The 27,242-nt window shown below is 42.6% G+C and overlaps 1 protein-coding gene and 1 long non-coding RNA gene across 3 annotated transcripts in view; one reads left to right on the forward strand and one right to left on the reverse strand.

Annotated features, from left to right (window-relative positions):
- Window positions 1-27,027, reverse strand: LOC115648134. Its single transcript, XR_003999471.1, has 3 exons — window positions 26,949-27,027; window positions 2,999-3,006; window positions 1-11 (listed from the first exon to the last, which is right to left on the reverse strand). It is a non-coding gene; the product is annotated as an uncharacterized LOC115648134 (long non-coding RNA).
- The window catches only part of CD2AP (CD2 associated protein), a 138,112-nt gene that overhangs the window by 38,903 nt on the left and 71,967 nt on the right, over window positions 1-27,242 (forward strand). For both annotated transcript variants that reach the window (XM_030555303.1, XM_030555304.1), the window contains exon 3: window positions 26,952-27,105. In XM_030555303.1, the coding sequence (XP_030411163.1) occupies window positions 26,952-27,105 (154 nt within the window). The remainder of the gene's footprint in view (window positions 1-26,951; window positions 27,106-27,242) is intronic.

Consider the following 27,242-nt stretch of genomic DNA (forward strand, 5'->3'; position numbering starts at 1 on the left):
GTTCCCTGACACTGCATGTTTGTGTTGTTGGGTTGTTTCCATGTGATATTATTTTGTGTATGAGGACGAGAACACAAGATCATAAGCTGACCCTGCTGGGGGAAGCTGGGCTGCAGACAGAGCCTGCATAGTGTAATATGATAGTAAATCTGTGTGCCAGTGTTGCAGTACCACCATCAAAAAATAGATCCAGGCAAAAATGTTTGTCTGACGAAAAAGGGCAATTTGATCAGGCAAAAATATTTTGGAGCTTGTGAGGTATTGCAAGTGCTGGTGTTAAAAGGAGAACTAAAATCATGTGAGAACCTTAGTGATCTTAGAACTACAGAAGAATACGAGTGGCTGAATAACTTGTGCTATCCAGTTCACAACATTATTTTAACACAATAGGTAGGAGTTACTAAACATTTCAGCTGTAGATTTAACAAGAAATCTTTGTTTCTTATTCATTATAAAGTAGTGATGTATTCCACAAAGTGCAGTGAAGGCAATCTTTAGGTACACTTCACCTCCTTTTGTATGTAATAAGGTGCATCTCTATAATTCTTTAAATATCCTATGAAGGGTTTATACACATCTTGTTGACACAGGCTGCACATAGAGGCACATGGCTTTCCAACTTCAAAAATTTTTGTGACCGTCTTATTTGGACATTCTTAAGCAGGATATTGTTATATTGTTTGTTTTCCTGACCATTGGGTCTACTGTTTACTCCAGACATGCCTTTTTTCATGATAGTTTTTTAAAATTGAGAATTCTATAAATTCCTTTAAGAGACACTCAACTTGAACTGTGATTTTGATTAGGGTTTGTGTGTGTTGTTTTAAAATCAAATAATAAATGTATGCCTGTCCATTTTTTGGTTTTAAAATCACATTTTCCTATTTAAAAACACCTAGTTGTGTTATGGAAGACCTATGTACACACTCATGGAAACTTATTGTACAGGAAAAGAAGTGACACCATGCATTTAACGATATGATACATGACGTAGATGGGAGAGGGAAGGATTTGGGGGGATCTTTTTTCTCCAGTTTCAGATGTTACTTGTAACAATAGTAGGTTAAAAATTTGACAAATGATTAATATTTTTTTAACTTGGGTTCCTTCCAGCATCTGGAACTTCCTGAAATTTGATTAGTTTATTGTGCACTTGCCTGGTCTAGCAGCAAGAATATTATTTCAAAAAATCTTTTGATTACAGAAAAAGAGCTGCCCAATACTTAAAATATAGCAAAGCAAAAGAGCCTCAGATTTTACTTATATTAATCTCTGAATTAAATATTTGCTTCTTTTCACGTTAGTAGTAGAACTAGTTTGATCATTCGCTCAAGGCAGTAGTCTAAGGGTGGAGCAACAGATGGATTTATTAGCAGTTTCTATGAGTTAAGGTAGACAAGCTTATTAAATAGATCAAGGTGATACTTTGGCTATATATAAACATACTACCTTTTTGAATATATCTCTATAATGAGCCATTTCGCTTTAGTAGCTCACTCTGGAGGACAAATCTGCATCAGAAATATGTTGAAGAAAAGGATTTTTTTTCCCCTGCACAGGTGCATTCAGCTGCCTTTACAAACTTAGTTCTGAGCCAGGAACCTTTTCAGGTTAATACATGAACTTTGCTCGGTACAGCATTTTTCTTCCTCCCTCAAAACAAAAAAAAAAACCCCAGACACTGGGTGTGTTCAGGCAAATGTCTTTGGAAAAGGTAAGCTCATTTATTTCTTTATCTCAGTGCTCTTAGAATGAAATATTTAAAAACTTTCACTTTAGTGAATGTCAGGAGTGATTAACTAGGTAGTTGTGGTGGTGTTCCAGCTTAAACAGGTTTAATTCAGTTTGCAGTCAAAATACTGTGCTTGTTGTAGTCCTAGGAAGTGTTTGTGTTACGTATCTGGGGCTCCGAAATGTTCATTCTAAAAGATATTTCTTTTAGGTTTATTTATATTTTATTTTGCTTTGGGTTAATTCACTTTCTTTGCAGTATATTTGCGCACTTAAGAATTATACTGAACTATGATATCTGTCTGAAGAAGTTTTCATTTAAAAAAGAGTTACTTATTGATATTTCTAGAAACATGATAACATTTCTTCCGTCATTTTGTGATTTGGAAGTTTACTAGCCTTTTCTTAAAAAAAAAAATCACCGATTGTCTTTGTTTAAAATAAGCGTCTTGGAATTACAATGGTCAGACAAAGATGACTTTCACTTTTTTCAAATGCTGTATTTTGTGGCATTTTAAGTAAACCTTCATTGATGGTATCTTATTAATTATGACTAAGAACATGCTATTAAGTACAAAAAAAGTCTCAGCTGACAAGTGTTTTCAAATGTAATGTCTCCTCCATACATCTCTTCTTTAAAAATAGAAAATTGAATTTACCCAGGGTTTGAAACAGTAAGTCTGGATCAAGAGGAATTTTTATGAACATGCTGGACCAGAGAATGACATCCTTTTACTAGTATTGTACTCTGTTAAAGTTAGATACTAGAGCAAACACTTTTTTAAAAATAATGTCTTTTCAGTATGGTATAAACATTTATTTTTATATTACTATTTGCTACAAAGATTTTTAATGTATCCAGCATCAAAAAGAACCCCCAAAGGAAATCCTTAATTATTTTCTTAAAAATCTATCTTGGGACATGGGGGAATTTACAGTAAAGGAGCTTTCCTCAGTGACCAGAGGAGCACAGGAACCTTGTAATTCCAACTGGAACTTTTCATGATGACAGCTATATGACAGCACGCATGGAGAGTATATGTCTAACTGATTTTTTTTTTTCATGGTTTAAGGTCTGAAGGGATATTAGATCATCTATTCTGACCTCCTGTATATCGTAGGTAGGGCCCTTAGTTTTTGGTTTTTATTTATTTTTTTTCCTGGGAATTTATCTGCGAGATACACCTATATTGAGCCTAAAGACTTTAGTTAGTCCAAAGCTGCTTTCTTTTTTTTCCCCACCGCTACCTTGTCCACAACTTATGACATTTTGGTCTTACCTAGGGAATTTATATGGCCCCACCATCATAGTATCTGATTGCCTCATAATCTTTAATTTATTTTATTTTTTCTCACAAACCCCCCTTTGAGATTGGGAGATACTGTTATCTCTGTTTGTACAAATGAAGAACTGGGGCACAGAGAGGTAAAGTAACTTGCTCAGTGTCACACAAGAAGTCTGAGGTGAAACATTGATGGATTAAGTGGCAGAGCCTTGTCAGCTTCTAGTTTAAGGTCATCAGTGGAACAAAGGCAATTAATTGAATTCTAGAAATGATAATTTTTCTATATGGCTGTGTATGTGTATTGTAGGCTGCTCTTTGCAGATGTACTAAGATTTACATCAGACCAGCCTTAACTTATCAAACACAATTGGTTGTCTTGGACAGAGTTATCTTCTCTTCTTGTCTTATTACAGCACTGGAGGTCCATGCTGGCTCTTTCACTGAGGAGAAAATTGGATGTAAATTCCGGAAAAACTAGTCTGCACCAGTCTGTATAGATTGGTGGTTAGATGATGCGCTCTACCATATATACTCGTTCATTAGCCTGTTGGTTTATAAGTCGACCCCCTCAAAATGGATAGGTCAAAATGGCAAAAATTGTATGACCCTTTCATAAGCTGACCCTATATTTCAGGGGTTGGCAAACTTTGGCTCCCGGCCTGTTAGGGTAAACCACTGGTGGGCCGGGACATTTTGTTTAACTGAAACATCCGCAGGCACAAAGCCCTTCAGCTCCCAGTGGCCGCGGTTTGCCATTCCCAGCCAATGGGAGCTGTGGGAAGCAGTGCGGGCGAAGGGATGTGCTGGCCACCACTTCCCGCAGCTCTCATTGACTGGGAACAGCAAACTGTGAGCAGTGGGATCTGCGGAGCTCTGTGCCTGCGAATGCTCCAGGTAAACAAAACATCCCGGCCTGCTAGCGGCTTACCCTGACAGGCCAGGACCCAAAGTTTGCCAACCCCTGATCTACAATGACAATGTATTAGATATTCAATTCAATAATTCAGTAGAGTTTAAAATAGTCAACTTTTGGTGCAGACCTGTTGATAAGCCAACCCCTTCTCTTTGATGCTTCACCTTTTTACCAGAAAAAATGCAGCTTATGAATGGGTATGTATGGTATTTAAAGATTTCAGCAGCTGAATGTTAGCACATTTCTTAACTCCTATCAGAAAAAAGTCCAATTTATTTTCTTGTAGTGAGTTTTAAGCATAAAGTGTCAAAGGCCTATTTCTGCTCACTTTGAAGTAATGACACAACTCCTATTGGCTATATTGATAATTTAAGGTTCTTCGAGTAGATGCAGAAGTGTATTCCAGGTAGGTGTATATCCACCCCACATGCTGTAGCTGGGGACTTTTGCCTAGCAGTATCCAATAAAGGGATGCTGCTCATGCCTTGTGTCTGCAGCTTCCCCTCCCTCCCCGGCTATATGAGCTGGTGCTGCCCCAACCCCCCTCAGTTCCTTCTCTCCCCCTGTCAGCTGGAGGTAGAGCATGAAAATAACAACCACACAATTTATCCTCTCAGCCTCGTTGGTTATATGTAGTTAATAGTTTAGTTAGAGTTAGTGTAAAACTTATAGACTATAGTATAGTGGTAGCTGTAGTGTGCACCGGTGATGCCCTCACCGGGGTTCAAGCATTGCCCTTCGTGTGGAGGAGAAATTCCCAACAGTGGCTCCCCACACAAGGTGCTTGCTTTGCCTTGGTGAAGCCCACCTCAAAGAGAACTATTGGATCTGTAGATTTCTCAAGAAGAGGACTCAGGTGGCGCAGAATCTTCTCCTTGAGCAGCACCTGCCTGAACAGGCCTCAGTACACTGACCTCGGTACCGCCAGTGATCAGATGCTTGGAGAAGCACTATTTTGTGCCTGTTCAGGGATATGAGGCCATATGGCCTGAAGCTCCCTGGTGGTCATGGTGGTGAATGACAGGGTCTGGAAGGGCAGGTTCAAGTCCATCCTCAAGGCAAGAGACTCTAAGTGCCTGGACCTTTTGGGCAGAAAGATATATATCATCTCCTCACTACCACTGAGGATCGCGAACCAGCATGCTTTCCTGGCCAAGTATGACTTTAATTAGTCAGTTATGGCCAAATTTGAAGAACAATTGCTTGGGGCTTCTCATGAGGAATTTGGGGCATTTGTCATTAAGGGCTGCTTGGTGGCCAAAATGTCTCTGCAGTCTGCCCTTGATATTGTGGACACTTGGGCCAGGGAAATGGCCTTGGCAATTACTATGAGGAAGGCTTCCTGGCTCCAAAACTCATGACTCTCTCTGGATGTCCATCAAGCTATTGGGGAGTTGCCTTTTGAGTCCATTTTCAGGCAAGACTGATGAAATCCTGCATTCCTTTAAGGATTTGAGGGCTATTTTAAGATCTTTGGGGGTGTATATACTATCGGCACAGATGATAGTGTGGGGCACAGCATCCTTTTATGCATCCCTTCTGCCGAGGTAGTGAGACTACCCCAGAAAGAGAGACAGGTCTTTTCAAGAGGAAGCATTCTGATTCAGGGTCTGGCTGATCTGTGCACCTTCCCTCGGTGCCAGCTAAGCACTCATTTTCACTGTTTGGTCCAGAGCACTGTTGCAGTTATTCTTCCTTCATTGTCCCCCCGTTCGTATAGGGACAGGCTGTCCTGCCCTTACAGTGCTTGGTTCTCGATCACCTCTGATAGCTGGATCCTAGACACTGTCAGATGAGGCTATGCCATCCAGTTACTCTCCATGTATCCTTACTACCCCCTTCTCTCTCTTTCTTCAGGGACCCCTCTCACAAGACACTGCCCTTTGAGCAGGTCAGCTCTCGGCTAGTGTTGTGAGTGGTGTAGGAGGTTCCATGAGAACACCAGGGTCGTGGGTTCTACTCCCAGTATTTCCTGATACCAAAATCCAAGGATGTGATGAGGCCCATCTTTGACCTCTGTTGATTCAACAAATTAATCAAATATGTGAGGTTCCACATGGTCACTCTATCTGCTATCAGTCTCAGAATGACTGGTTCGCTGCTCTGGACCGTCAAGACTCATACTTTCGTCTGGTCATTTGACTGAGTCACAGGAAGTTTCTTTGCTTCATGGTAGGAGACTGCCACTTTCAGTACATAGTTCTCCTGTTCAGCTTCTTTTCTGCCCCCCGACTTTTCACCAAATGCATGGTGGTGGTCATGGTGTACCACAGGAGGAAGGGAATCCGTATCTTCCCCTACCTCAATGACTAACTTCTGAAGGGCAGGTCCAGAGAGGGGGTTGACACCACACTATGTTTATGCAACTATTTGGGATTCATTCTAAACACCGAAATCAAACTTAGCTCCCAGTTACTGGGGCCCTTTTAGATTCCACAAGGTCAAGGGCATTTCTGCTGACTGACCACTTCCAGGTGATTTGAAAGCTGTCTCAGTCTGAAGTCACAACTGTCCATGACAGTCCACGTATGTCTGAGCCTGTTGGGCCACGTGGCTGCTTGCAGGTTACATCTTTGTCTTCTTTGTATGTGGCTCAGGATGGTTTACCATCCTGTGTTGCATTCTCTGGAGAGGTTGGTTCGCCTTCCTCCATCAGTCCTGGACTCCTTGCATGGGTGGGAGTCCCCATGCAATGTGTGCCAAGGGGTCCACTGTGCTTTGTCCTCTTGAACCAAGTAATTGGTTACCAACATGTCCCTTATGTGTTTGGGGGTGCATCTGGATTCCATTGAGGGGGTAGGGCCTCTGGTTGAACAGAAGGCCTTGCTCCACATCAATGTGCTGGCGCTTTGGGCCATCCATGACAAATGCTCTGCCTTCTGGGACCATATCAGGAATTCAGTAGTTCACATACTCACCAACAATACCACTGTGACGTACTGTGTTAGAAAAGAGTGGGGAGCCCACTCCAAATCACTTTGTCTGGAGGCAATCAACCTGCATCTAAAAAGACATCACTCTGATAGCTACCACTTATCAAGGGTGCAGAACCGCCTCGCAAATCATCTCAGCAGGTTTTTCTTCCTAAGTCCTTGATGGTTGAGGTCCTTCGGATGGTTGTTGTGATGTGGGTTGTCCCCACTATTGACTTCTTCATGGTGAGGGAAAACAGAGAGTTTTATCTATTCTGCTCTTGGAAGGGGCTTAGTCTGGGTTTCTTCTCAGACGCTTTCCACTGCAGATGGTAGTCGATTCTTCCGTAGACATTTCCTCATATGTCCTCGCCAGGTCATTGTCAAGCCCAAGGTGGATTGAGCCAGCATGGCTGAGACAGTGCTGGTTCTTGGACCTCCTTGCTCTGTCAGTCTAGCCTCCTATGCCGCTTTGTCTCCTTCCTTACCTCCTCACACAGGACTGGGGCTGGATCCTGTATCCAGTGATGCATCCTTGCACCTTATGGTGTGGCTGCTGCATGGCTGAACAAGGAGAAAGAGTGCTGCTTGGAGGCTGTCCAACAGGTCCTACTTAACAGTAGGAAGCCTTCCACTAAAACAGCTTACTTGGTGAAATAGAAGAGGTTTTCTATGTGGTCTTTGTTCTGTGGGGCCCATCTGGTGGAGACTTCCATGCAGGACGTATTGGAGTATCTGCTATACCTTCAGGAAGCAGGTTTAGCACTCAGTTCTCTGAGAGTGCACTTGGCAGCAATATTAGCGTTCCATCCACTTATCCAAAGAAAATAGTTTTTCTCCAATGCCATAGTGATGAGATTTTTGAAAGGACTTTTTTCCGCCTGCATCCTCCAGTCCAAGAGCTGGTTCCCTTGTGAGACCTGAACATGGTTTTAGCAGCTCTAACGGGGCCTCCATTTGAGCCCCTGGCTTACTGTCCAGTGCCTCTGCTGTCTCAGAAAACAGCATTTTTGATAGCCATTACCTCTGGCAGGAGGGTGGGTGAGTTGCAGACCCTGATTGGGTGGCCTCCTTACTTGTAGTCCTTTGGGGACAAGGTTATGCTCTGGCCACAACAGAAGTGTTTATATGAAGTAGTCTCTCAACTTCATTTAAACCAGGAGATGTTTTTTCTTGTATTTTTCCCCAAACTGCATTCCTCCCCAGAGGAGCAACGCCTCCATGTATTAGATGCCGTCTAACTTTGTATCTGGACAGGACTGAACAGTTTCATGATTTGCCTCATCTGTTTGTATCATATGTAAGCTGCATGAAGGGACAAGTGATCTCTGCGCAGACCATCTCCAGATTGATAACATCTTGTATCAAGACTGCATGTGAGATAGTGTCGGCTATGCCTCCTTAGCAGATGCAGGCATATTCAATGACAGGAGAGGCAACAACAGTAGGATTCCTCAGTGATGTTTCCATATTGAACATTTGTAGGACGGTAACATGGTTGTCCATACATACACTTACGGATTGTTATGTGATCACCATTTCTTCCAGCGTGGATGGTAATGTCAGAAGAGCAGTCCTGCGTTCCTTACTCCGAGTACAAGTCCTGCCTCTGGATGTGGGTACTGCTCACTAGTCACCTACTTGGAATACATGTCTGCATCTACTTGAAGAAGAAGAAGAAACAGTTACTTACTGTAACTGTGGTTTTTCAAGATGTGATGCAGATATATATTCCACGAGCCACCTCTGTCCCCTCTGCATCGGAGTCTTCCCCTGAAGTTTTGGTGGGAAGGAACTGAGGGACGTCAGGGCAGTGATACCTCATATGCCCCGGGGGTGGGTCTTCAGATGCAATGTGCGAGCGCTGTCCCTCTACAGCTACTTCAGGGCAAAAGTCTCTGGTTCTGGTGTACACCTGCTTGAAATACAGTAATTAACGATTTCTTTCCTCTTGTCCCCATTTCATCTTTTAGGACATGCAGGCTCTGTATGTATTGATTTGTCCTTTCTGTTCTTAGCGTGAGGCTAGTGCCACCACAGCTGATCAGCTATTGAAGCATTTCATACTCTGTTCATCATTATAGTATGTGAACTCCTTACATTCAGGTGACTTTTTTTATAATGCCTACACCTCGTCTAGTTTTCTCTCGCCTTACCTTGAGGCAGACAGGATATTTTAAATATATGTCTCCTCATTCCTACTGCCCCCTCCCCCCCTTAATTTTTTGTTTTGTTTGTTGTGGTGATGAGAAAGCTGAAATAGAAGTGAGTTTTACTCTGTGATCTGAAAGTGGTCACTATCACTTGAGCCAACTGCTAAGAAAGAAAAAAAGCTCTGTTTTTCTGTGTAGTTTCACTCTAGATGTTGACAGTTTCATGTTTCCCTGCATTTCAGAGTGCCAAAAGAAGTGTGCTCTCTTACTGGCACACCAATCTATTGACAGTTCGGTGGGACAATCAGTCTTAAGTTGTAGTCAGTCATTGATACTGTGGCTCCTAAATGCACACTGCCCTGTCACAAGCCACTGTGATATTGTCATGACTTTTAGCTGATGAAGGAGAAGGGAAGTTAACTAGATGTATTAGTGGTAAAAGTCAGCAACATACAGAGTTGTATAGGAGGCAAAGTTTGTTTGCTTCCACCATAACACTTGCAAAATTCTGTCCAGTGGAACTGTTACAGGGAATTAACATCATTGTTGAGTAAGGTTGTTTCTCTCACTGTCAGGAACTGTGATGGTGCTTTGAGCTCTCTGGAGCACCTCCTTTCAGGGGGGTGCAATCCTGCACACACTTTTGGTTCTGGTGCCCCGTGTAAGTTATTCAGTATTCAGTGACTCAGCTCTTTGGCTAAGTCACACAGTTTGAAATGGATGAACAACCCCCTTTTGGGGTACTCACATCCAAAACAAACACAAACAAAAGTCTTCTAATTCCCTATCTCAAACTAGACAGACTCTCCTTCCTGAGGGTGCCATCTCTCTCCAGCCCCTCATTGGCTCCTTTAAGTCCAGCCTTCTGCTTAGGCTTCTAAAGGAAACTTATCCCTTTCGCTGGGCTTAGTAAAGAGTGCCTGTGCAACTGTTGGTTTGTCCTCACCAGAGCCTTCAGCTTTGTCTCTAGGCCCTTTTAAATCTAGCCCCTTTTCTTGGTCTTTTAAACTAGTCATGTCCCCTTTCCGGGGCTTGGCCACTCCAGCACTGGCTGCTGGGAGGACCTAGGCCTTCCCACTGCTCCAGGTCCCAAACCAGGGACCCTATATACAGCAGCCATGTACTGCTTCCTTTACTTGGTTGTTGCTGTTGCTGCTAATCCCTGGGCCTTTTCCCATGTAGCCCTTTTCTCTTCACCCCTACCTCAGGGCTTCAGTTGTCAAATCCTCTTCCTCCTTTTTGAATGCTTCTCTAGCCCCAGCCAAGAACTGACCTGCTAAAGCCCTGCTACTCCTTTTATCTGAGCCTGCTGCATTCTGATAGGCTGCTTCCCTGCAGCCTTCCTGGAGGACCCCTTCACGTCTGCTTTCCTGGGGAAGGATGTGGTAGGGGTCTTAAAGGAACCTGGTGCATCCTGTCACAGGAATCTTCAAATTATTTTCCAAAGATGATTTGATGGGACTATCCTCCTCCATGGTAGTGGGATTGATTTTTGGAGGAAGGAGAGACGAAAGCAGCTTTGTCTGCTTGTTGTTGGCCGTGGTAGTTCTGGGGGATGTATAGCTTATGACCTATAAACTAGAGCAAGTCTCTTTTTGCTGGAATTACCCAGTAGGAAGGCATTGGAACCATTTTTACACTTGATTTCAGTAGTTCCCAGAGAGAGGGCAAAATAGTACTTTTAAAAGAAAGTGATTGTTAAATCCCTGTTTAAGAAAACAACTCAGTCTGGTCTTTAATATTCCATATTTGGTGGAAGATCGAGAGAGCTGTATTAAAGGTACACTTCTACCCCGACATAACGCAACCTGATATAAAACAAATTCAGATATAATGCAGTAAAGCAGTGCTCGGGGGGAGTGGGCGAGGCTGCGCACTCTGGTGGATCAAAGCAAGCATGATATAATGCAGTTTCACCTATAATGCGGTAAGATTTTTTGGCCCCTGCGGACAGTGTTATATCGGGGCAGAGGTGTAATTACAACAACATCTATAATCCTGCAAGTCTCAGCTTTAGTCATTTTGGGTTTAGTCCTGGGTATGTTAGAGAAATTATATTAATGGTATAGGCTGACTATTTTCTCCTGGCAAGGAATGAAGATCAGGTGTCCATGATGATTCTTAGACCTACCAGTTACCTTCCATACTGTCATCATGGTATGCGGACCTCTGTAGACCTTAACATCAGAAAGTATAGTCATATTTAAGTGGCTCTAATTGTTAAGGGATCCCATATGAGACAGTAGCTTTGTGTGGTGCCACAGGGTCCATTCTTGTCATCCTCTCTTGTTCACTCTGTATGAAAGGCTGATGGGAAGTTGGGCGAAATGTGGGATAGTGTTTTCAGTGTGCTTATGAGACAGATATTTTCCATGTCTTCTGACCCTGCCAGTGCAATGTATCCCAGCATCTAACAGAGATGAAGGCACAGATGAGGGCAAGATGATTCAGACAAGTCTGAAGTGTTCGTAGAATGATGGAAACGACTGGGAGAAATGGCTGCAGATTATATCAGCGGTCTTAGTTAATGGTGATAAACAGGTAGCAGCAGTAGCTGAATGCTTTTTCATTTGCTCCTAACAAGAAAGTTGTGTCCTTTTATTTAGGATTTGGATTTTACCATAGATTGTCCATGTATCAGAGACTCTGAAGTTGATTATTGCAGTAGGCTCTATGCAGATTTACACCATCAAACCAGGACCATGTGTGTGTCCCACAGCAGCAAAATGCAGAGTTTTCCTGCAGAAAAAAAAAGGAAAGAGAAGCTTTTAGCCCTTCCAAACATGAGGAGTGAAAAACTGAGGCAGTGATATGTGCCTTAGAGTATGTCTATATTGGCAGAGTTACAGCGCTGCTCAGAGAGTGTTGAAGGGAAACTGCTGTTGTATGTTAACGCTGTCAGCTGCCTGTGCAATAGCGTTTTCACACTTGCAGCAGTATTTGGAGCGGTGCACTCTGGGCAGCTATCCCACAGATCATCTCTTCCTCTTCTGCCACTAAGACTTGTGGGAAGGCGGAGGGGGGCATGAGGCATCCTGGGTCCTGTCCCAATGCCTCATGATGCATTGCTTCGCATCCCAGCAATCCCTGTACTTCCATCCGCATTTTGCTCCTTCTTTCAACAGTTTGTGTACTGCGCGCTCTGCCTCTTTGATCTGCAAGAATGGATCCCACACTGTTGACCAGTATGCTGCTTGCTCTCACTAACGTATCATGAGTGGCAATGGAGTTATTCCTTAAAGTTACAGAGGCACATGAAGTTTGACATTGATCTCACCACGCGTAGTAAGTACGACACACAATTGCTTGTTGCATTCATGGAGGTGCTGACCATAATGGAATGCCACTTTTGGGCTCAGGAAACGAGGTCATCTAGGATGACTAGCAGTGGCTTCAGAACTTTTGCATGAGGAAAGCCACATGCATGGGACTGTGTGATGCGCTCGCCCCAGCCCTGCAGCGCAAGGACACGAGAATGAGAGCTGCCCTGTCGTTGGAGAAGTGTGTGGCCTTTGTACTGTGGAAGCTGGCTACTCCAGACTGCTATGAATCGGTTGCTAACCAGTTTGGAGTGGGAAAGTCAACTGTTGGATTTGCATTGACAGAAGTGTGCATGGCCATTAATCGCATCCTGCTCCGAAAGACCGTGACTTTGGGCAATGTGCGTGACATTGTGGATGGCTTTGCACAAATGGGCTTCCCTAACTGCAGAGGGGTGATAGATGGCACACATGTTCCAATTCTGGCACCAGACGACCTAGCCGCCAATTACATTAATCGGAAGGGGTATTTCTCAATGGGAAGGGAGCGATTAGTTAAGGTGCTTAATCATTACAAGCTTTCAGGCCTTTAAGCTTTTTCAGGCACTGATATGGGACCCAGTGATGAGAGATCCTTGCTTAACTTTCTTGCACATGGTACACAGGTATCCAGTTTTTTTAAATTAAAATGTGCAGACACTTTGTAGCTGAATGTTTGATACTCCACACACACACATGCCTTCTTATGAATATATTCTTTCAACCCAGAGATGAACCTCCCTAATTTGGGAAAGGAAGATGTTCTCTTCACTCTGTCTTCTCTCTGCTCTCTTGGGTTGGGAAACCAGAGTAAAAGTAGGCCAGTATCATCCTCTTCACCTTGACTAGAGTATTGTTGTGTAATTTTATACGCAGATGAATGTAAGCTGGTGTCAGCTAGAAGTCTTGGACCTCTTGATTTTTTTTTCCTTTTGTTTTCTGTTTAATGAACTGAATAAATTTTGCCTCAAGGCACACTGAAGTTAGAAAATATGCAGCTGTTAGAGTAGATTTGGCAAAATATGATGATCCCTGTGTTTGTGGCAATCTGTAGTGGATCATTTAAGCACTGCTCAGTATAATTACCAAACTACTGTTTTTTTTTTTATTTTTTAAAAACTTGGCCATAAATTAGGTCAAAACTTGACTCTAAGGTATATGTTTAATTTTTGAAACTGCTCAGAAGTTGAATATCTTGCTCCAACAAGGGTGAGCTGTGAGGGTCTGTTTAGTCCATGGCATTCAGGGGTCTCCAGTCAAGGCCCCTCTTCAGAGTCCCTCACCTTCCTTTTCAGTGTTTCCATTCATATCTTAATGGTTAAGTTAGGACCTAGCTTGAGGGTGTGCTGGCCCCTTCAGTAGTATCTCCCAGCATGAACTATTTCATGCAATGGGATCTAGACTGCAACAGATCTCAGGAAGCAGAGGCATCCAGTGGAAGCCTTGGTGGGGAAAGAGCTCTAAAATAGCCTAGCTAAAATTTAGGACCCAGTTATTTTAATCTTATCTAGGGATGTCAAGTAGGGAGCTGATGTGAATATATTTATGGGCAGTCTTTTTTGCTTATGTTGTGGTTTTAATTTATGGGCTACGTGCCTAAGTCACAGGATAGATATCTGTAGTTACAGTTGAAAAATGAGAAGAAATAAATGAATACCCTGCCTTGTATAATAAACACAAATATGTAACTTTTCTAGTCTTACCCCCAGATCAGTATTTTGTGGGGTCTACATTTAGAGTTTGGAAATCTCTACTTCCTGCTCGAGAAGGAACTGAAGTGATGTGTCTGGATGGCGCTGAAACCCATAGTTGAGGAGCTTGGAGTTGATTTATATATTATTAGACTGAAAAGCTGTTCAAGCCGTTGTATTTACCGCTGGTATTGTGTCTGAAGTCCCGAACAAACATATTTCTCAAATTAGTTCGAAATTTTGTTTAGTATAAACTTAGATCCTCAAATGGATATATGGAGACAGTTATTTTTGTATATCTAGGAAACAAATGTTTTAGTTCCTCTTTATCAGGAGTTTCTGCTGACTCTAATATATTTTTTGGTAGCTGTTTTGTTCGTTACATTTTACTCAAGTTTTGAGTGAAAGAATTTTGCAGAATGAAAGGTGAAGATGGAAACTTAAGAAGTTGATTTAATACTGAGGCCCCCATTTTCTGCCCAGCAGAAATTAAGATTGTCCATCCATAGATTGTTTGCTTATCAGTGCTATGCTATTGCTATTTTTTTGATGGCGAAGGAGGCACTAAAACATGTGACAAACAGGATTTAGTTATTGAATTTGTAGAATCATTCAACTGGACTTCTTGGATATGAGTATATTTTATGCTGCTTGAGAACTTTAATCAATCTTTAATCTTGATCCGCTCTCTGTTGGACATCGGGGTGGAGGATGTTCCTTTACACTGTTTTCAGTAGATTTCTTAGACATACAATTAGAACTTCCTTTGTGTAAAATACCAAGAAACAAATCTTCTTTCAAATTTGTTTGGGTCTGGTTCCGTTTTCGTGATTGTGCTTTTATTGTATAGAGTTGTAGTTCAGTTGTTGACAGTTGGAATAGGAATTGACAAATGTTACTATTAACTCTCTCTATATACTGTGTGTATATTTGCATGTAAATAAATAAGGTGTATATAAATCATTGAGTATATTATAGATACATTGTTATTAATACATTTGTTTAAAGAAGATTTATTTATTATTTATAAAAGAAATAATGGCCAGACCCAAAACTTGCAGAGGAAAGAAGTGGGAGGTCACTCCCAAGCTAAGACTTTTTATGCCAAGATGCAGTCTGTAGTGAACTTGTGGAGCCATGTTATAAATGCATAAAATCTGTGTTACTAATGGAAATGCTGACACAGTCCTTAATGTCAGCCATAAAATAGATTAATACATTTCTAGCTATGAATAATATGGTACTCTGTCCTTATATTCCTGTTTACTGACAGATGTTGATGCTTCAATTCATAACAAGCCAAGCATTTCTGAGGCCTAGAAATGTGTCATAATGCAATCAAGGTGATTATAGGACTTGACTTTTTTTAGACATGTGCATTGAATTCCATGTATAAAATGCCTTTTTACTAAAGTGCCTACCTTGAAACTTCAGTTCCTGCAGGGAGGTCTTGTGGTGTGACATTGGTCATAGCCAGGTCCAGAAAAGTGGGACTTCAGTCTCCTTTGCAGCTTGTAAGCGGAAATCCGACTTGCATGCAGTTGAAAGGCAAGTGTCCTCTGCACCTTTTGAAATACAAATCTTTGTGTCTGAAATTGCACAATATGAAGGCTACCCATTCCAATTATACTCATTCTTATTTATACCCTATCAAATCAGTTACAATTAAAATAATATAAGTTGCTTTAAAAGGTTCTCTTTGGCATTTTTTAAAAATAAAATATGTATTAAATTAATATAAGTAAACTTAAAACTTCAAAGGATTCTAAATGCAGGAATTTTCTAGTCACTTAAGACCATGCCAAGCCAACGGTTTTGTCAGTCACTTTGCTGTTACAGCTTTGATAGAGGAATTTTAATAAAATGAATAAAATACTACCCAAAATTCAGAGGTTTCTTATTCTGATACAGCGTGGTTTGGAAATTACAGTTGTTATTCTAGCAATGAAAAGTAGTCTTATCATCAGATTCTGCACAGATGTTCAGAAATTACATATATGCAGGAAACAGATAAAGATTTTAGTGGATCTCAAAGTTAAGGTTTTTTTTTTTACTTTGAACTTTAGGGTTTAAGAAATGGGGACCTGCATGATTATTTTTAAGCTTAATTACTAGCTTAAATTCGTTACGCTGCCATCAGGCAGAAGTTTGTGTTTGGCACACTTCTGTTCCCCCAAAATCTTCCCTGGGGAACCCAAGACCCAAACCCCTTGGGTTTTAAAACAAGGAGAATTTATCCATTCCCCTTTTTTTCCCCTCAGACTCTTTTTTTTTTTTTTTTGGCTTGCCTTGGGAAGCTTCACACTGATTTAAACTTTTTGGATATTAAAACAAGGAGGAATTAATTATTCCCTCTCCTTTTTCCCCAGTAATTCCTGGTGAGTTTAGACTTAATCTTTTGGATTTTAAAACTAGGAAAAATTAATTAGGTTCTTAAAAAGAAAGCTTTTAATTAAAGAAAGAAAAGGTGGTAATTATCTTTGTAAAATCAGGATGGAAAATGCTTTACAGGGTATTTAGATTTATAGACACTAGAGGGACTCCCCCCTCCTAGCCTGAGATTCACAGTTACAGCAAACAGAGGTAAAAATCCTTCCAGCAAAAAGACATATTTACAAGTTAAGAAAACAAACATAAGATTAATCCGCCTTGCCTGGCTATTACTTACTATTTTGAAACATGAGACTGATTTTGAAAGGTTGGAGAACTAGGAATGATGTCCCTTTTTTTTTAGTCCCGAGAGCGAACAACAAACCAAACAAAAAGCAGAAACAAAGACTTCCCTCCACCAAGATTTGAAAGTATTTTGTTCCCTTATTGGTCCTCTGGTCAGGTGTCAGCCAGGTTCACTGAGCTTCTTAACCCTTTACAGGTAAAGGAGATATTAACCCTTAATTATTTATTTATGACAAGCCCCCCAAATTTTAGACAGTGTGGAACCACACTGGTGGTGGTTTTTTTTAGAACTTTAGAATAAACAGATTAATAAAACACATGCACTTTTACATATACTACTAATTATGTAAAACTACAAGATTTTTTACATTTCAAGGACAATTTTTTAACTATTTGATTTTGGGAAACTTTTACGGGAGAGTGCATTAGCTACTTTGTTAGAAGCTCCTGAAATGTGTTGAATTTCAAAATTCAAATTTTGGAGGGCTAAAGTCCATCAAAGCAGTTTTTTGTTGTTTGCCTTGGCAGTATGTAGCCACTTTAGCGCAGCATGGTCGGTTTGTAGCTGGAAACGCCATTCCTAAACGTATGGGCATAGTTTCTGTAGGGGCATACACAATGGCGTAGCATTCTTTTTTATTGCTTGACCAGTGGCTTTCGCTTTTAGACATTTTTTTGCTGAGAAACACGATAGGATGGAAGTTTTGATTTGGTCCTTTCTGCATTAAAATTGCTCCCACACCACGCTTAGATGTATTTGTGGTTACTAGGCATCATGGAGTCACCGGACGATGCTCTGAAACTGCTCCCCACCAAGCCAGTCAGGACTTTGGGGAGCCTCCTCTCCCTTGGAGTCGACTTGTTCAGGGCAAGAAGCTCTCACGGCTTCACCTCCTGGGTCTCTCCTTGGAGCATTCAGCATCCTCTGCCCCTCCGTGCGCTTCCTACAGCGAGCCTGCCCCAGTGGGGTCCTGGGGAAGCCACAGGGTCCTGCACCCCCACTTTGCAGTCAGACGTGACTCTCAGCCAGCCAGTAACACAGAGGTTTATTCGATGACAGGAACAGGGTCTAAAACAGAGCTTGTAGATACAGCGAACCGGATCCCTCGGCCGGGTCCATTCTGGGGGGCAGTGAACCAGACCCCCCACGTCTGCACTTCACTCCTTGACCTCAGCCAGCTCCAGACTAACAACCAGCCCCCCAGCCACTCCTCTCTGCTCAGCTCCTTTCCCGGGACGCGAGATCACCTGACCTCTTTGTCTCCAACACCTTCAGTTGGCACCTTTGCAGAGGAGGGGCCCAGGCCATCAGTTGCTAGGAGACAGAGTGCCAGGCATTTAGGTGCACTGGCCCTTTGCTCTGCCAGATACTTAAGAACTGCCTAGGGGACACTGAGGCACCAACACAGTGTTCAGAGAAAACATTAAGAACATTCCTAGTTCATCACACTAGGAATGGTTTGTTAAAGTCTGGGGCCCTTAGCACAGGATCAGACATGAGTGTTGCCTTAAGCTGGGTAAAGGCCTTTTGACACTTAGTAGTCCACTTAACTGCATTTGGCTGGGTTTTTTTGGTTAGATCTGTTAGTGGGGCAGTGATTTGGCTGTAGTGTGGTACAAATCGCCTGTAATACCCGGCCAAGCTTAAGGAGGATTGGACCTGTTTTTTTGACTTTGGGAAAGGCCACTTTTGGATAGCATTCACTTTGGCCTGTAGGGGGTTTATTGTTTTTTTGACCCACCTGGTGTTCAAGGTAAGTCACTTTGTTTTGGCCTATTTGACACTTCTTAGCCTTAACAGTTAGTCCTGCTTGCCTGATGCGCTTAAAGACTTTTTTTAGGTGTTTTGCCCATGAATTAAAAAAAATGACCACTTTATTGAGGTAGGCAACTGCATATTTTTTTAATCCTGCTAGGAGACTATTTACAAGTCTTTGGAAGGTGGTGGGTGCATTTCGCAGCACGAAAGGAAGCACGTTAAATTTAAACACTCCTGCATGGTGGTGAAGGTGGACCTTTTTTTGGTGGGTTTATTTAGCGGTACTTGCCAGTACCCCTTGGTTAAGTCTATTATAGAGATGAGCTGGGCACGTCCCAATTTTTTTAATAGCTTATCTGTGCGTGGCATTGGATAGGTGTCGGGACGAGTTACAGCATTTAGCTTACGGTAGTCCACGCAAAAGCATATTTTTTTTATTTGGCTTGGGTACTAGAACCACTGGAGATGCCCATGCACTGGTAGAGAGGCGGATTATATCCATTTGTAGCATGTTTGAGATTTCCCGTTCTATAGCAGTTTGGGCATGAGGAGACACCTGGTAGGGAGGGGTTCTAATTGGGTGAGCATTACCTGTGTCAATGGAGTGGTATGCCTGTTCAATCCATTCTGGGGTGGCTGAGAACAATGGGGCGAAGCTAGTGCACAGCTTCTTGATCTGTTGCCGCTGCAGATGTTCCAAGGTTGTGGAGAGGGTCACCTCTTCCATGCCACCGTCACTTTTTTTTTTTTTGGTAGTAGATATTTTTAGGCCACTTAGCGTTATTTGTTTTTTTGGGCTGTAAACTGATAAACTTTTAAGTCTTTGGAATAAAAGGGCTTGAGAGAATTAACATGGTACACTTTAGGTTTTAGGGTGGAGGTGGGAAATGCTATGAGATAGTTAACAGCTCCCAGGCGCTTTTGGACCATGAATGGCCCTTCCCATGACGCTTTTATTTTATGGGCCTGTTGTGTCTCAAGACCATAACCTGGTCTTCTACTTTGAAGGAACGCTCTCTGGTACGTTTATTATACCAGGCCTTTTGTTTTTTTTGAGCATTTTTTAGGTTTTTTTTTAGCAAGGGCTAAAGAGTGTCAGAGGGTGCTTTGTAGGTTGCTTACAAAGTCTAGAATGTTAGTTCTTGGAGAAGGCGTAAACCCCTCCGATTGCTGCTTTACCAACTGTAATGGCCCCTTAACTTTGTGGCCATATACAAGTTCGAATGGTGAAAACCCTAAACTGGGATGTGGTACAGACCTGTAGGCAAAAAGCAACTGCTGCAGCACTAGGTCCCAATCACTGGAGTGTTCATTTACAAATTTACGTATCATGGCCCCCAAAGTTCCATTAAACTTTTTCACTAGGCCATTTGTTTGATGGTGGTAAGGGGTGGCAACCAAGTGACTCACTCCATGAGCTTCCCACAGATTTTTTATGATCCCTGCCAGGAAATTAGTTCCCGAATTTGTAAAGATGTCGGAGGGCCAATCTACTCTGGCAAAAATGTCTGTTAAGGCCTGGCACACAGTTTTAGCCCTGGTGTTTCTTAGAGCTACTGGTTCCGGCCATTGGGTAGCAAAGTCCACGAAAGTCAGTATGTACTGCTTTTCTCTGGGGGTCTTTTTTGGGAAAGGACTCAGAATATCCATAGCTACTTGCTGAAATGGGACCTCAATTATGGGGAGTGGCTGGAGAGGGGCTTTGACCTGGTCTTGCGGCTTTTTAACTTTTTGGCACACCTTACAAGACCAGACATAATTAGCAACGTCCTTGCTCATCCCCTCCCAGGGGAAGGACTTCCCCAACCTGTCTTTGGTTCTGTTCACCCCAGAATGGCCACTGGAATGATCATGGGCTAAGCTTAAGAGCTTTCCTCGGTACTTAGTTGGAACTACCAACTGTTTTTGAGAATGCCAGTCTTCCTGGTGTCCACCAGAAAGAGTCTTCTTGTATAAAAGTCCTTGTTTTACAACAAACCGGGATCGGTTAGAAGATCTGAGAGGCAGTGGGGTGCTCCGTGCCACCGCCCAAGCTTTCTGAAGGCTGTCATCTGCTTCCTGCTCAGTCTGGAACTGTTCCCTTGAGGCTGGAGACACCAGTTCCTTCTTCGACTGTGGACTTGGGCTTGGTCCCTCTGGAAGCGATGTAGGTAATGGGGTTGTTTTTGTTGATGGTGAACCGCTTTCCGCTGGTGCACTGTGTGATATTTCAGGCTCTGGCTGGGCCTCTTGGGTGTGGTTGTCTGCTGCTTCTGCCAGTTCAGGCCCGCTGGTGCCCTCTGGAGTGGTAGATGGGTTTGCAAGCGCTGGCGTCAGTGCTGGCAACGGTTCTGGTGCTGGTTGCTTTTCCAGTTCCGGTTTTGGGACTGGATGCACTATGGCTGTTACCGTCGTTGGCAGGGGATCCAGGTCCACCACCTCTGTCTGGGGCTTTGTGGACGGCTCAGGAACAGGGATGGGTCTGGAAGCTTGCCTGGCTTGGCTGCATGTAACCATTCCCACCCTCTTGGCCCGCTTCACCTGGTTGGCTAAGTCTTCCCCCAGTAGCATGGGGATGGGATAATTGTTATAGACTGCAAAAGTCCACATTTCTGACCAGCCCTTGTACTGGACAGGCAGTTCAGCTGTAGGCAAGTTTACAGATTTTGACATGAAAGGGTAAATTGTCACTTGGGCCTCTGGGTTGATTAATTTGGGGTCCACTAAGGATTGGTGGATAGCTGACACTTGTGCCCCCGTGTCTCTTCACGCGATAACCTTCTTTCCGCCCACTCTTAAGGTTTCCCTTCGCTCCGAGAGTATTTGAGAGGCATTTGGGCCTGGGGGTCTTTGGTGTGATGGTGGTGTAATGAACTGCACTCGGTTGGGGTTCTTGGGGCAGTTGGCCTTTATATGTCTCAGTTCATTACATTTAAAGCATCGCCCAGCTGACTGGTCACTGGGCCGAGGTGGATTGCTGGAGACTGGTGAGGTGGGACAGTAGGGTGTCTGGGGCTTTCCTTGGGTTGTAGGTGGGGTCTTGGGTTGCCCTCGATGATAGGGTTTATTTTCGGTTTGCCCCCGCTGATATTCGCTCCCTTTGCTAGTAGCTTTTTTTTTTTTCTGCCACTTCCACCCATTTGGCTTTAATCTCACCGCCTTGGTTACAGTTTTGGGCTTCCCATCTAGGATGTACCTTTCTATTTCCTCAGGAACACTCTCTAAGAACTGCTCCATTTGCATTAGGAAGGACAGCTCTGCCAGAGAGTTAGCATTTGCTCCTGATATTCAGGCATCCCAATTCTTTCCAATGTGGTAGGCGTGTCAGGTAAATGACACATCTGGTTTCCACCTTAGGGCTCTGAACCGCCGACAGGCATGCTCAGGTGTTAGCCCCATTCTGATTCTGGTCTTGGTTTGAAAAAGTTTATAATTGTTCATGTTTTCCCTAGGCAGTTCAGCCGCCCTTCTGCTAAGGGTCCACTGAGCTGTGGCCTCAGCTCTATCATGTACTGGTCTGTAGAGATGTTGTACCCAAGGCAGGCCCTTTCAAAATTTTCTGAGAAGGCCTCAGTATCATCACTTGCCTTGTAGGTGGGGAATTTCCTGGGATGGGGAACAGTACCTGGAGAAGGGTTGTTAGGGTTGGCTTTTCCATCCTGCTTAGCCTTTTCTAATTCCAGGGCCTCCCTCTGGAGCTGCCAAGCCCTTCGGTGGTCAGCTGTTTTGGCTTTTTTTTTTTCCTTTTTTTTTTTTTTAGCTTTTTTTTGTTTTATTTTCATAGTTCTCCTGTGGTCAGCCTTTTTTGCTTTTTTTCCTGCATCTAGTTTAGCTAGTTCCTGTTTAGTTGTTTCCTTGGTACTCATTTTTCTGCTTTCTTGTGTTGGCCACCTACCTTTGCAGCTTACTGACTAGAATGCTTTAGCTCAGGCTGCTTGGTTAAGAGATTTTCTAACTAACTATACCCGAGAGGTAGAAAAAGAAAAAGAAAAAAAAACAATTCAGCCTGTAAATGCCTTTTGCTGGCTATCTGCTGGCTCACAGCTTGAAGCCTCCTCTTAACAAAGACCCTTGTTAAAAAAACTTAACACCTCTGACCTCAGGCTGCTTTCCAAGCAGCTAGAAAGGAGAGAGAGAAAAATCCTATTGGCTTTTGGTTCCTAGATATCCCACCTCTGCCACCATGTCAAGGTTTTTTCCCCACTTTGAACTTTAGGGTTCAAGAAGTGGGGACTTGCATGATCACTTTTAAGCTTAATTACTAGCTTAAACTCAATACGCTGCCACCAGCCAGAAGTTTGTATCTGGCACACTTCTGTTCCCCCAAAAGCTTCCCTGGGGAACCCAAGACCCAAACCCTTTGGGTTTTAAAACAAGGAGAATTTAACCATCCCCCTCCTTTTCCCCCCAGATTCTCCCCTCCCTGGGTTGTCTTGGGAAGCTTCACACCGATCCAAACTCCTTGGATCTTAAAACAAGGAGGAATTAATTATTCCCCCTCTTTTCCCCCCACCAGTCCCTGGTGAGTTTAGACTCAATCCCTTGGATTCTAAAACAAGGAAAAATCAATCAGGTTCTTAAAAAGAGAGCTTTTAATTAAAGAAAGAAAAGGTAAAAATTATCTCTGTAAAATCAGGATGGAAAATGCTTTACAGGGTATTCAGATTCATATAGACTACAGGGACCCCCACCCCCCAGCCTTAGAGTCAAAGGTACAGCAAACAGAGGAAAAATCCTTCCAGCAAAAAGACACATTTACAAGTTAAGAAAGCAAACATAAGACTAATCTGCCTTGCCTGGCTATTACTTACTATTTTGAAACATGAAAGACTGATTCAGAAAGATTGGAGAACCTGGAATGATGTCCTGTTTTTTTTAGTCCCGAGAGTGAACGACGAACCAAACAAAAAGCACAAACAAAGACTTCCCTCCACCAAGATTTGAAAGTATCTTGTCCCCCTATTGGTCCTTTGGTCAGGTGTCAACCGGGTTCACTGAGCTTCTTAACCCTTTGCAGGTAAAAGAGACATTAACCCTTAACCATCTGTTTATGACAAGTGGACATGAATATAGCAACAGTTTCTTATTGTTTTTCTGCCTGTTGTCAGTGTATTGATGTAAAATATAGATTTATGGTCAAGTGGACTGAACACATGATTGGAACTCAGGAACCTGAGTTTGAATGCTGGCTTGGATGTGGCCTTCATCTGTGGCCATGAACAAGATGTGTAATATCAGTGCTTCAGCATTTCCATCTGTAAAATGGTGGTAAAATTGTATACCTCACAGGGGCATGGTAAAGAGTAATTAATACTATTTGTGAAATGCTATACATAACTAGTGCATACACAGCCCAGTCCTGGAACAGGTATTCATGTGGGTAATCTCATTCTGATGCATAGGAAGCCCCACTGATGTCTTAAATTACAGAAGAGGCCATGGTGGCAAAACCAGACTTACACATCACTGGCAGCCAGGGACTGTCTGTCATAAACAGATAGCTAAGGGTTAATGTCTCTTTCACCTGAAACACCTGACCAGAGAACCAATCAGGAAACCGGATTTTTTCAACTTTGGGTGGAGGGATTTGAGTGTCTGAGTCTTTTCTCTGCATGCCTGCTTTCTCTGAGCTTTGGAGAAGTAGTTCTGTTTTCTAATCTTCTGTTTCTAAGTGTAAGGACAAAGAGATCAGATAGTAAGTTATATGGTTTCTTTTCTTTGGTATTTGCATGAATATAAGTGCTGGAGTGCCTTGATTTGTATTCTTTTGAATAAGGCTGTTTATTCATATTTCTTTTAAGCAATTGACCCTGTGTTGTATCATCTTAATACAGAGAGCACATTTGTATGTATTTTTCTTTCTTTTTATATAAAGCTTTCTTTTAAGACCTGTTGAAGTTTTCTTTACTTCAGGGAAATTGAGTCTATACTCACCAGGGAATTGGTGGGAGGAAGAAATCGGGGAGATCTGTGTGCTGAAGTGGCTAGCCTGATTTTGCATTCCCTCTGGGGGAATAGGAAAGTCCTTTTTGTTCCAGGACCGGGAACGGAGAGGGGGAGTCACTCTGTTTGGATTCACAGAGCTTGTGTCTGTGTATCTCTCCAGGAGCACCTGGAGGGGGGAAGGGAAAAAGGATTATTTCCCTTTGTTGTGAAACTCAAGGGATTTGGGTCTTGGGGTCCCCAGGGAAGGTTTTTCAGTGGGACCAGAGTGCCCCAAAACACTCTAATTTTTTGGGTGGTGGCAGCAGGTACCAGGTCCAAGCTGGTGACTAAGCTTGGAGGTTTTCATGCTAACCCCCATATTTTGGACGCTAAGGTCCAGATCTGGGACTAAGGTTATAACACTGTCCCACCAAAGAGCCTGCCTGGTTAGTTGCACCCCCTCAGTTGCTTGAAGGTTTTTCTAGATGTCCCTGCTGCAGAGCATAGCTTAACAAATTCTGATTTTCCCCCTCCCCCTCATTGGAATAACTGGCTCAAGCTGTAGCTGGGCTGCTTGTGAAAGGGTTTCCGTTGCCCTCTTCTAGCCTCCTTCTCTCTCTCTGAGGTACAGCAGCAGCTGCTGCCTTTGTAGTCCCACAGAGAGCATAGGAGCAGATGACAAAGTGTAGGAAAGCTCCTTGTGCCTATATGGAAACCTATACTTATTCTGCAGCCAGCCTGCTAGGTAGGTTCTGTAGTGCAGGCTCCTCTTGCAAACTGATAGTCTCCAATATTCAGTTGTTACCTTGCTGCTGGTGATGAATGGATATGGTTCTGTCCCCAATGCTGCAAGCTGACTGAAGATCCATTGTCGTTCTGTGAACCATCCCACTAGAAAGAAGGAAATTTTCAAGTAAATACAGATAAATGATTTTGTTGACTTAGTCTTGCAGGATAAGCACCTAGGTTTTATTTTGGGTTCCGTCATAAACTTTTTTGTGTTTACTGGTAAGTCCTTGAATCTACACAGTGCCAGGGAGTGAATGAAACTTTCAGGGGACCAGGAAAAAAAGAAATAATGGGAGATAGGATGAGAGAATCTCCATTCTAGGGGCTTATGTTGATGCCCAGCACTAAGATATCTGGGCAACTTCACTGTCTGGGACTTCTCTGTGTACTCTGAAAGAGGTTTTTTTTCAGTGTAGCTACTGCTGAACAGACCCGCAGGCAAGTAGGAGAGTTCATAGAATAGAGCAGGGAGGAATGGAACTCCCTTACCCACAAAAAATTATAAACATTGATCTCAGTTTAATTTTTGTGAATCACATTTCCAACAGGAAGTGGTGAAGAGAATCTCCTTGATGTGAAAGCCTTGTCCTTTTCATATTAGACCTGGAGAGTTTCAATGTCTCTCCAGCCCAGCTGAGCAGCTCTGCTAGGAACCACAGCTCTGGATTTTCATGACATGGAAAGCTGCATATATTTCCTGCCGGATCTGTGTCTAATGTTTTTAGTGAAGTTTTATTTCAATATATAAACAAGACTTATGTCTCCATTTAAGGATTCAGCTGGTATCACTTAGTAAATAAGTGTGCATTGATTGCTTCAACTGTTTTTCTGTTACTTTAAGTACAACATCTAATTCTATAGCACTGGTTGCTGAATTCATTAGGGAGGTGATAACTGTTCAGTGCTGATATTATATGCAAGAGTTTCTCTTTATATTTTCTAGTAGCTAGTCAGGAACTACTGAGCACGCAATAAACTTTCAGGGTGCATATTTACTTTATTCAAAATAGCAATTATTTTTACGAATAAAAGCACTATGGTGTTTAAGTGACCTGATTCACTGGATTAATTGCTGAAAAAATTGAGCCTCTTCTGTCAAAAAATGTTAGTTCTTATTTATGGAGCTCTCCTGTGTCGTCAGATCAGGCCTATGGCTTTACTGCAGGCCGTTTCCAAATTACATCTTATACATTTTATATCAGGTAAGAACTTGGCAATCGAAATATTCAGAAAATCTGTGCATAAACATGCTTATATTATTGTTAGCTCATTTTCTCTTTCCTCCTGTTTATTTTATACATCATTGCATCTGGTCATTAACCAAGACTGTAAGTTCTTTGGGGCAGGGGCTTTCTCTCTTAGTGCATGGTTTATAAAATACCCTGCACCATGGGGTGATGATTGAGGACTGTAGGAACTGCTATAATGTAAATTCTAAAAAGAGTAGATGATATGGAAAATATTTATAAATTCTTCACAATTTATATTGAAATACTGACCTCTATGGAAGCATAAATATGTTGATTTTCCCAGATTTCAGTGCATGCAGCTGTTTTTCTATAGAGATTGGAGTAGTATACCAGAATTCAGGACACCTTGTTTCTTTTCCTGCTTCTGGACTCTCTGGGTACCTCAGTTTACCTATCTGTAAATTGGAAATAACATCTAACTTACAAGGGTGTAGGGAGGATTCATGTTAAAGTACCTTGAGATGCTTGGATGATAGGTGTTGTATAACTGGAAAGTGTTTTCTCCGATACAGCCCGTTACACCATGGAACGAGTACTTAAATTATCCCTCAGTTTTGTAAATTTGTTCTGCCTTCTCTTTTCCACCAGGAAGTTAAGAAGGACCCAGAACCTAAGGATGATGGTTTGCCAATCAAGAGGGAGAGGCATGGAACTGTGGCAAGCCTTGTGCAGCGCATGAGCACCTACGGTCTTCCAGCAGGAGGATTTCAACCCCATCCTCAATCCAAAAGCTTCAAAAAGAGTAGGTAGCTCCCCCTTTCCTTGCATTATATAAGGTACCTAAGATCAATGGCTTATAATACTTGTTTTCTCACCACTTTTACTCAGTGTTGCTTGAATTTTTTTAAGGCCTGTGGAGACCCGGGGGATGGGTGGGGT

This window comes from Gopherus evgoodei, chromosome 3, assembly GCF_007399415.2.
Source record: "Gopherus evgoodei ecotype Sinaloan lineage chromosome 3, rGopEvg1_v1.p, whole genome shotgun sequence".
Lineage (NCBI taxonomy): Eukaryota > Metazoa > Chordata > Testudines > Testudinidae > Gopherus > Gopherus evgoodei.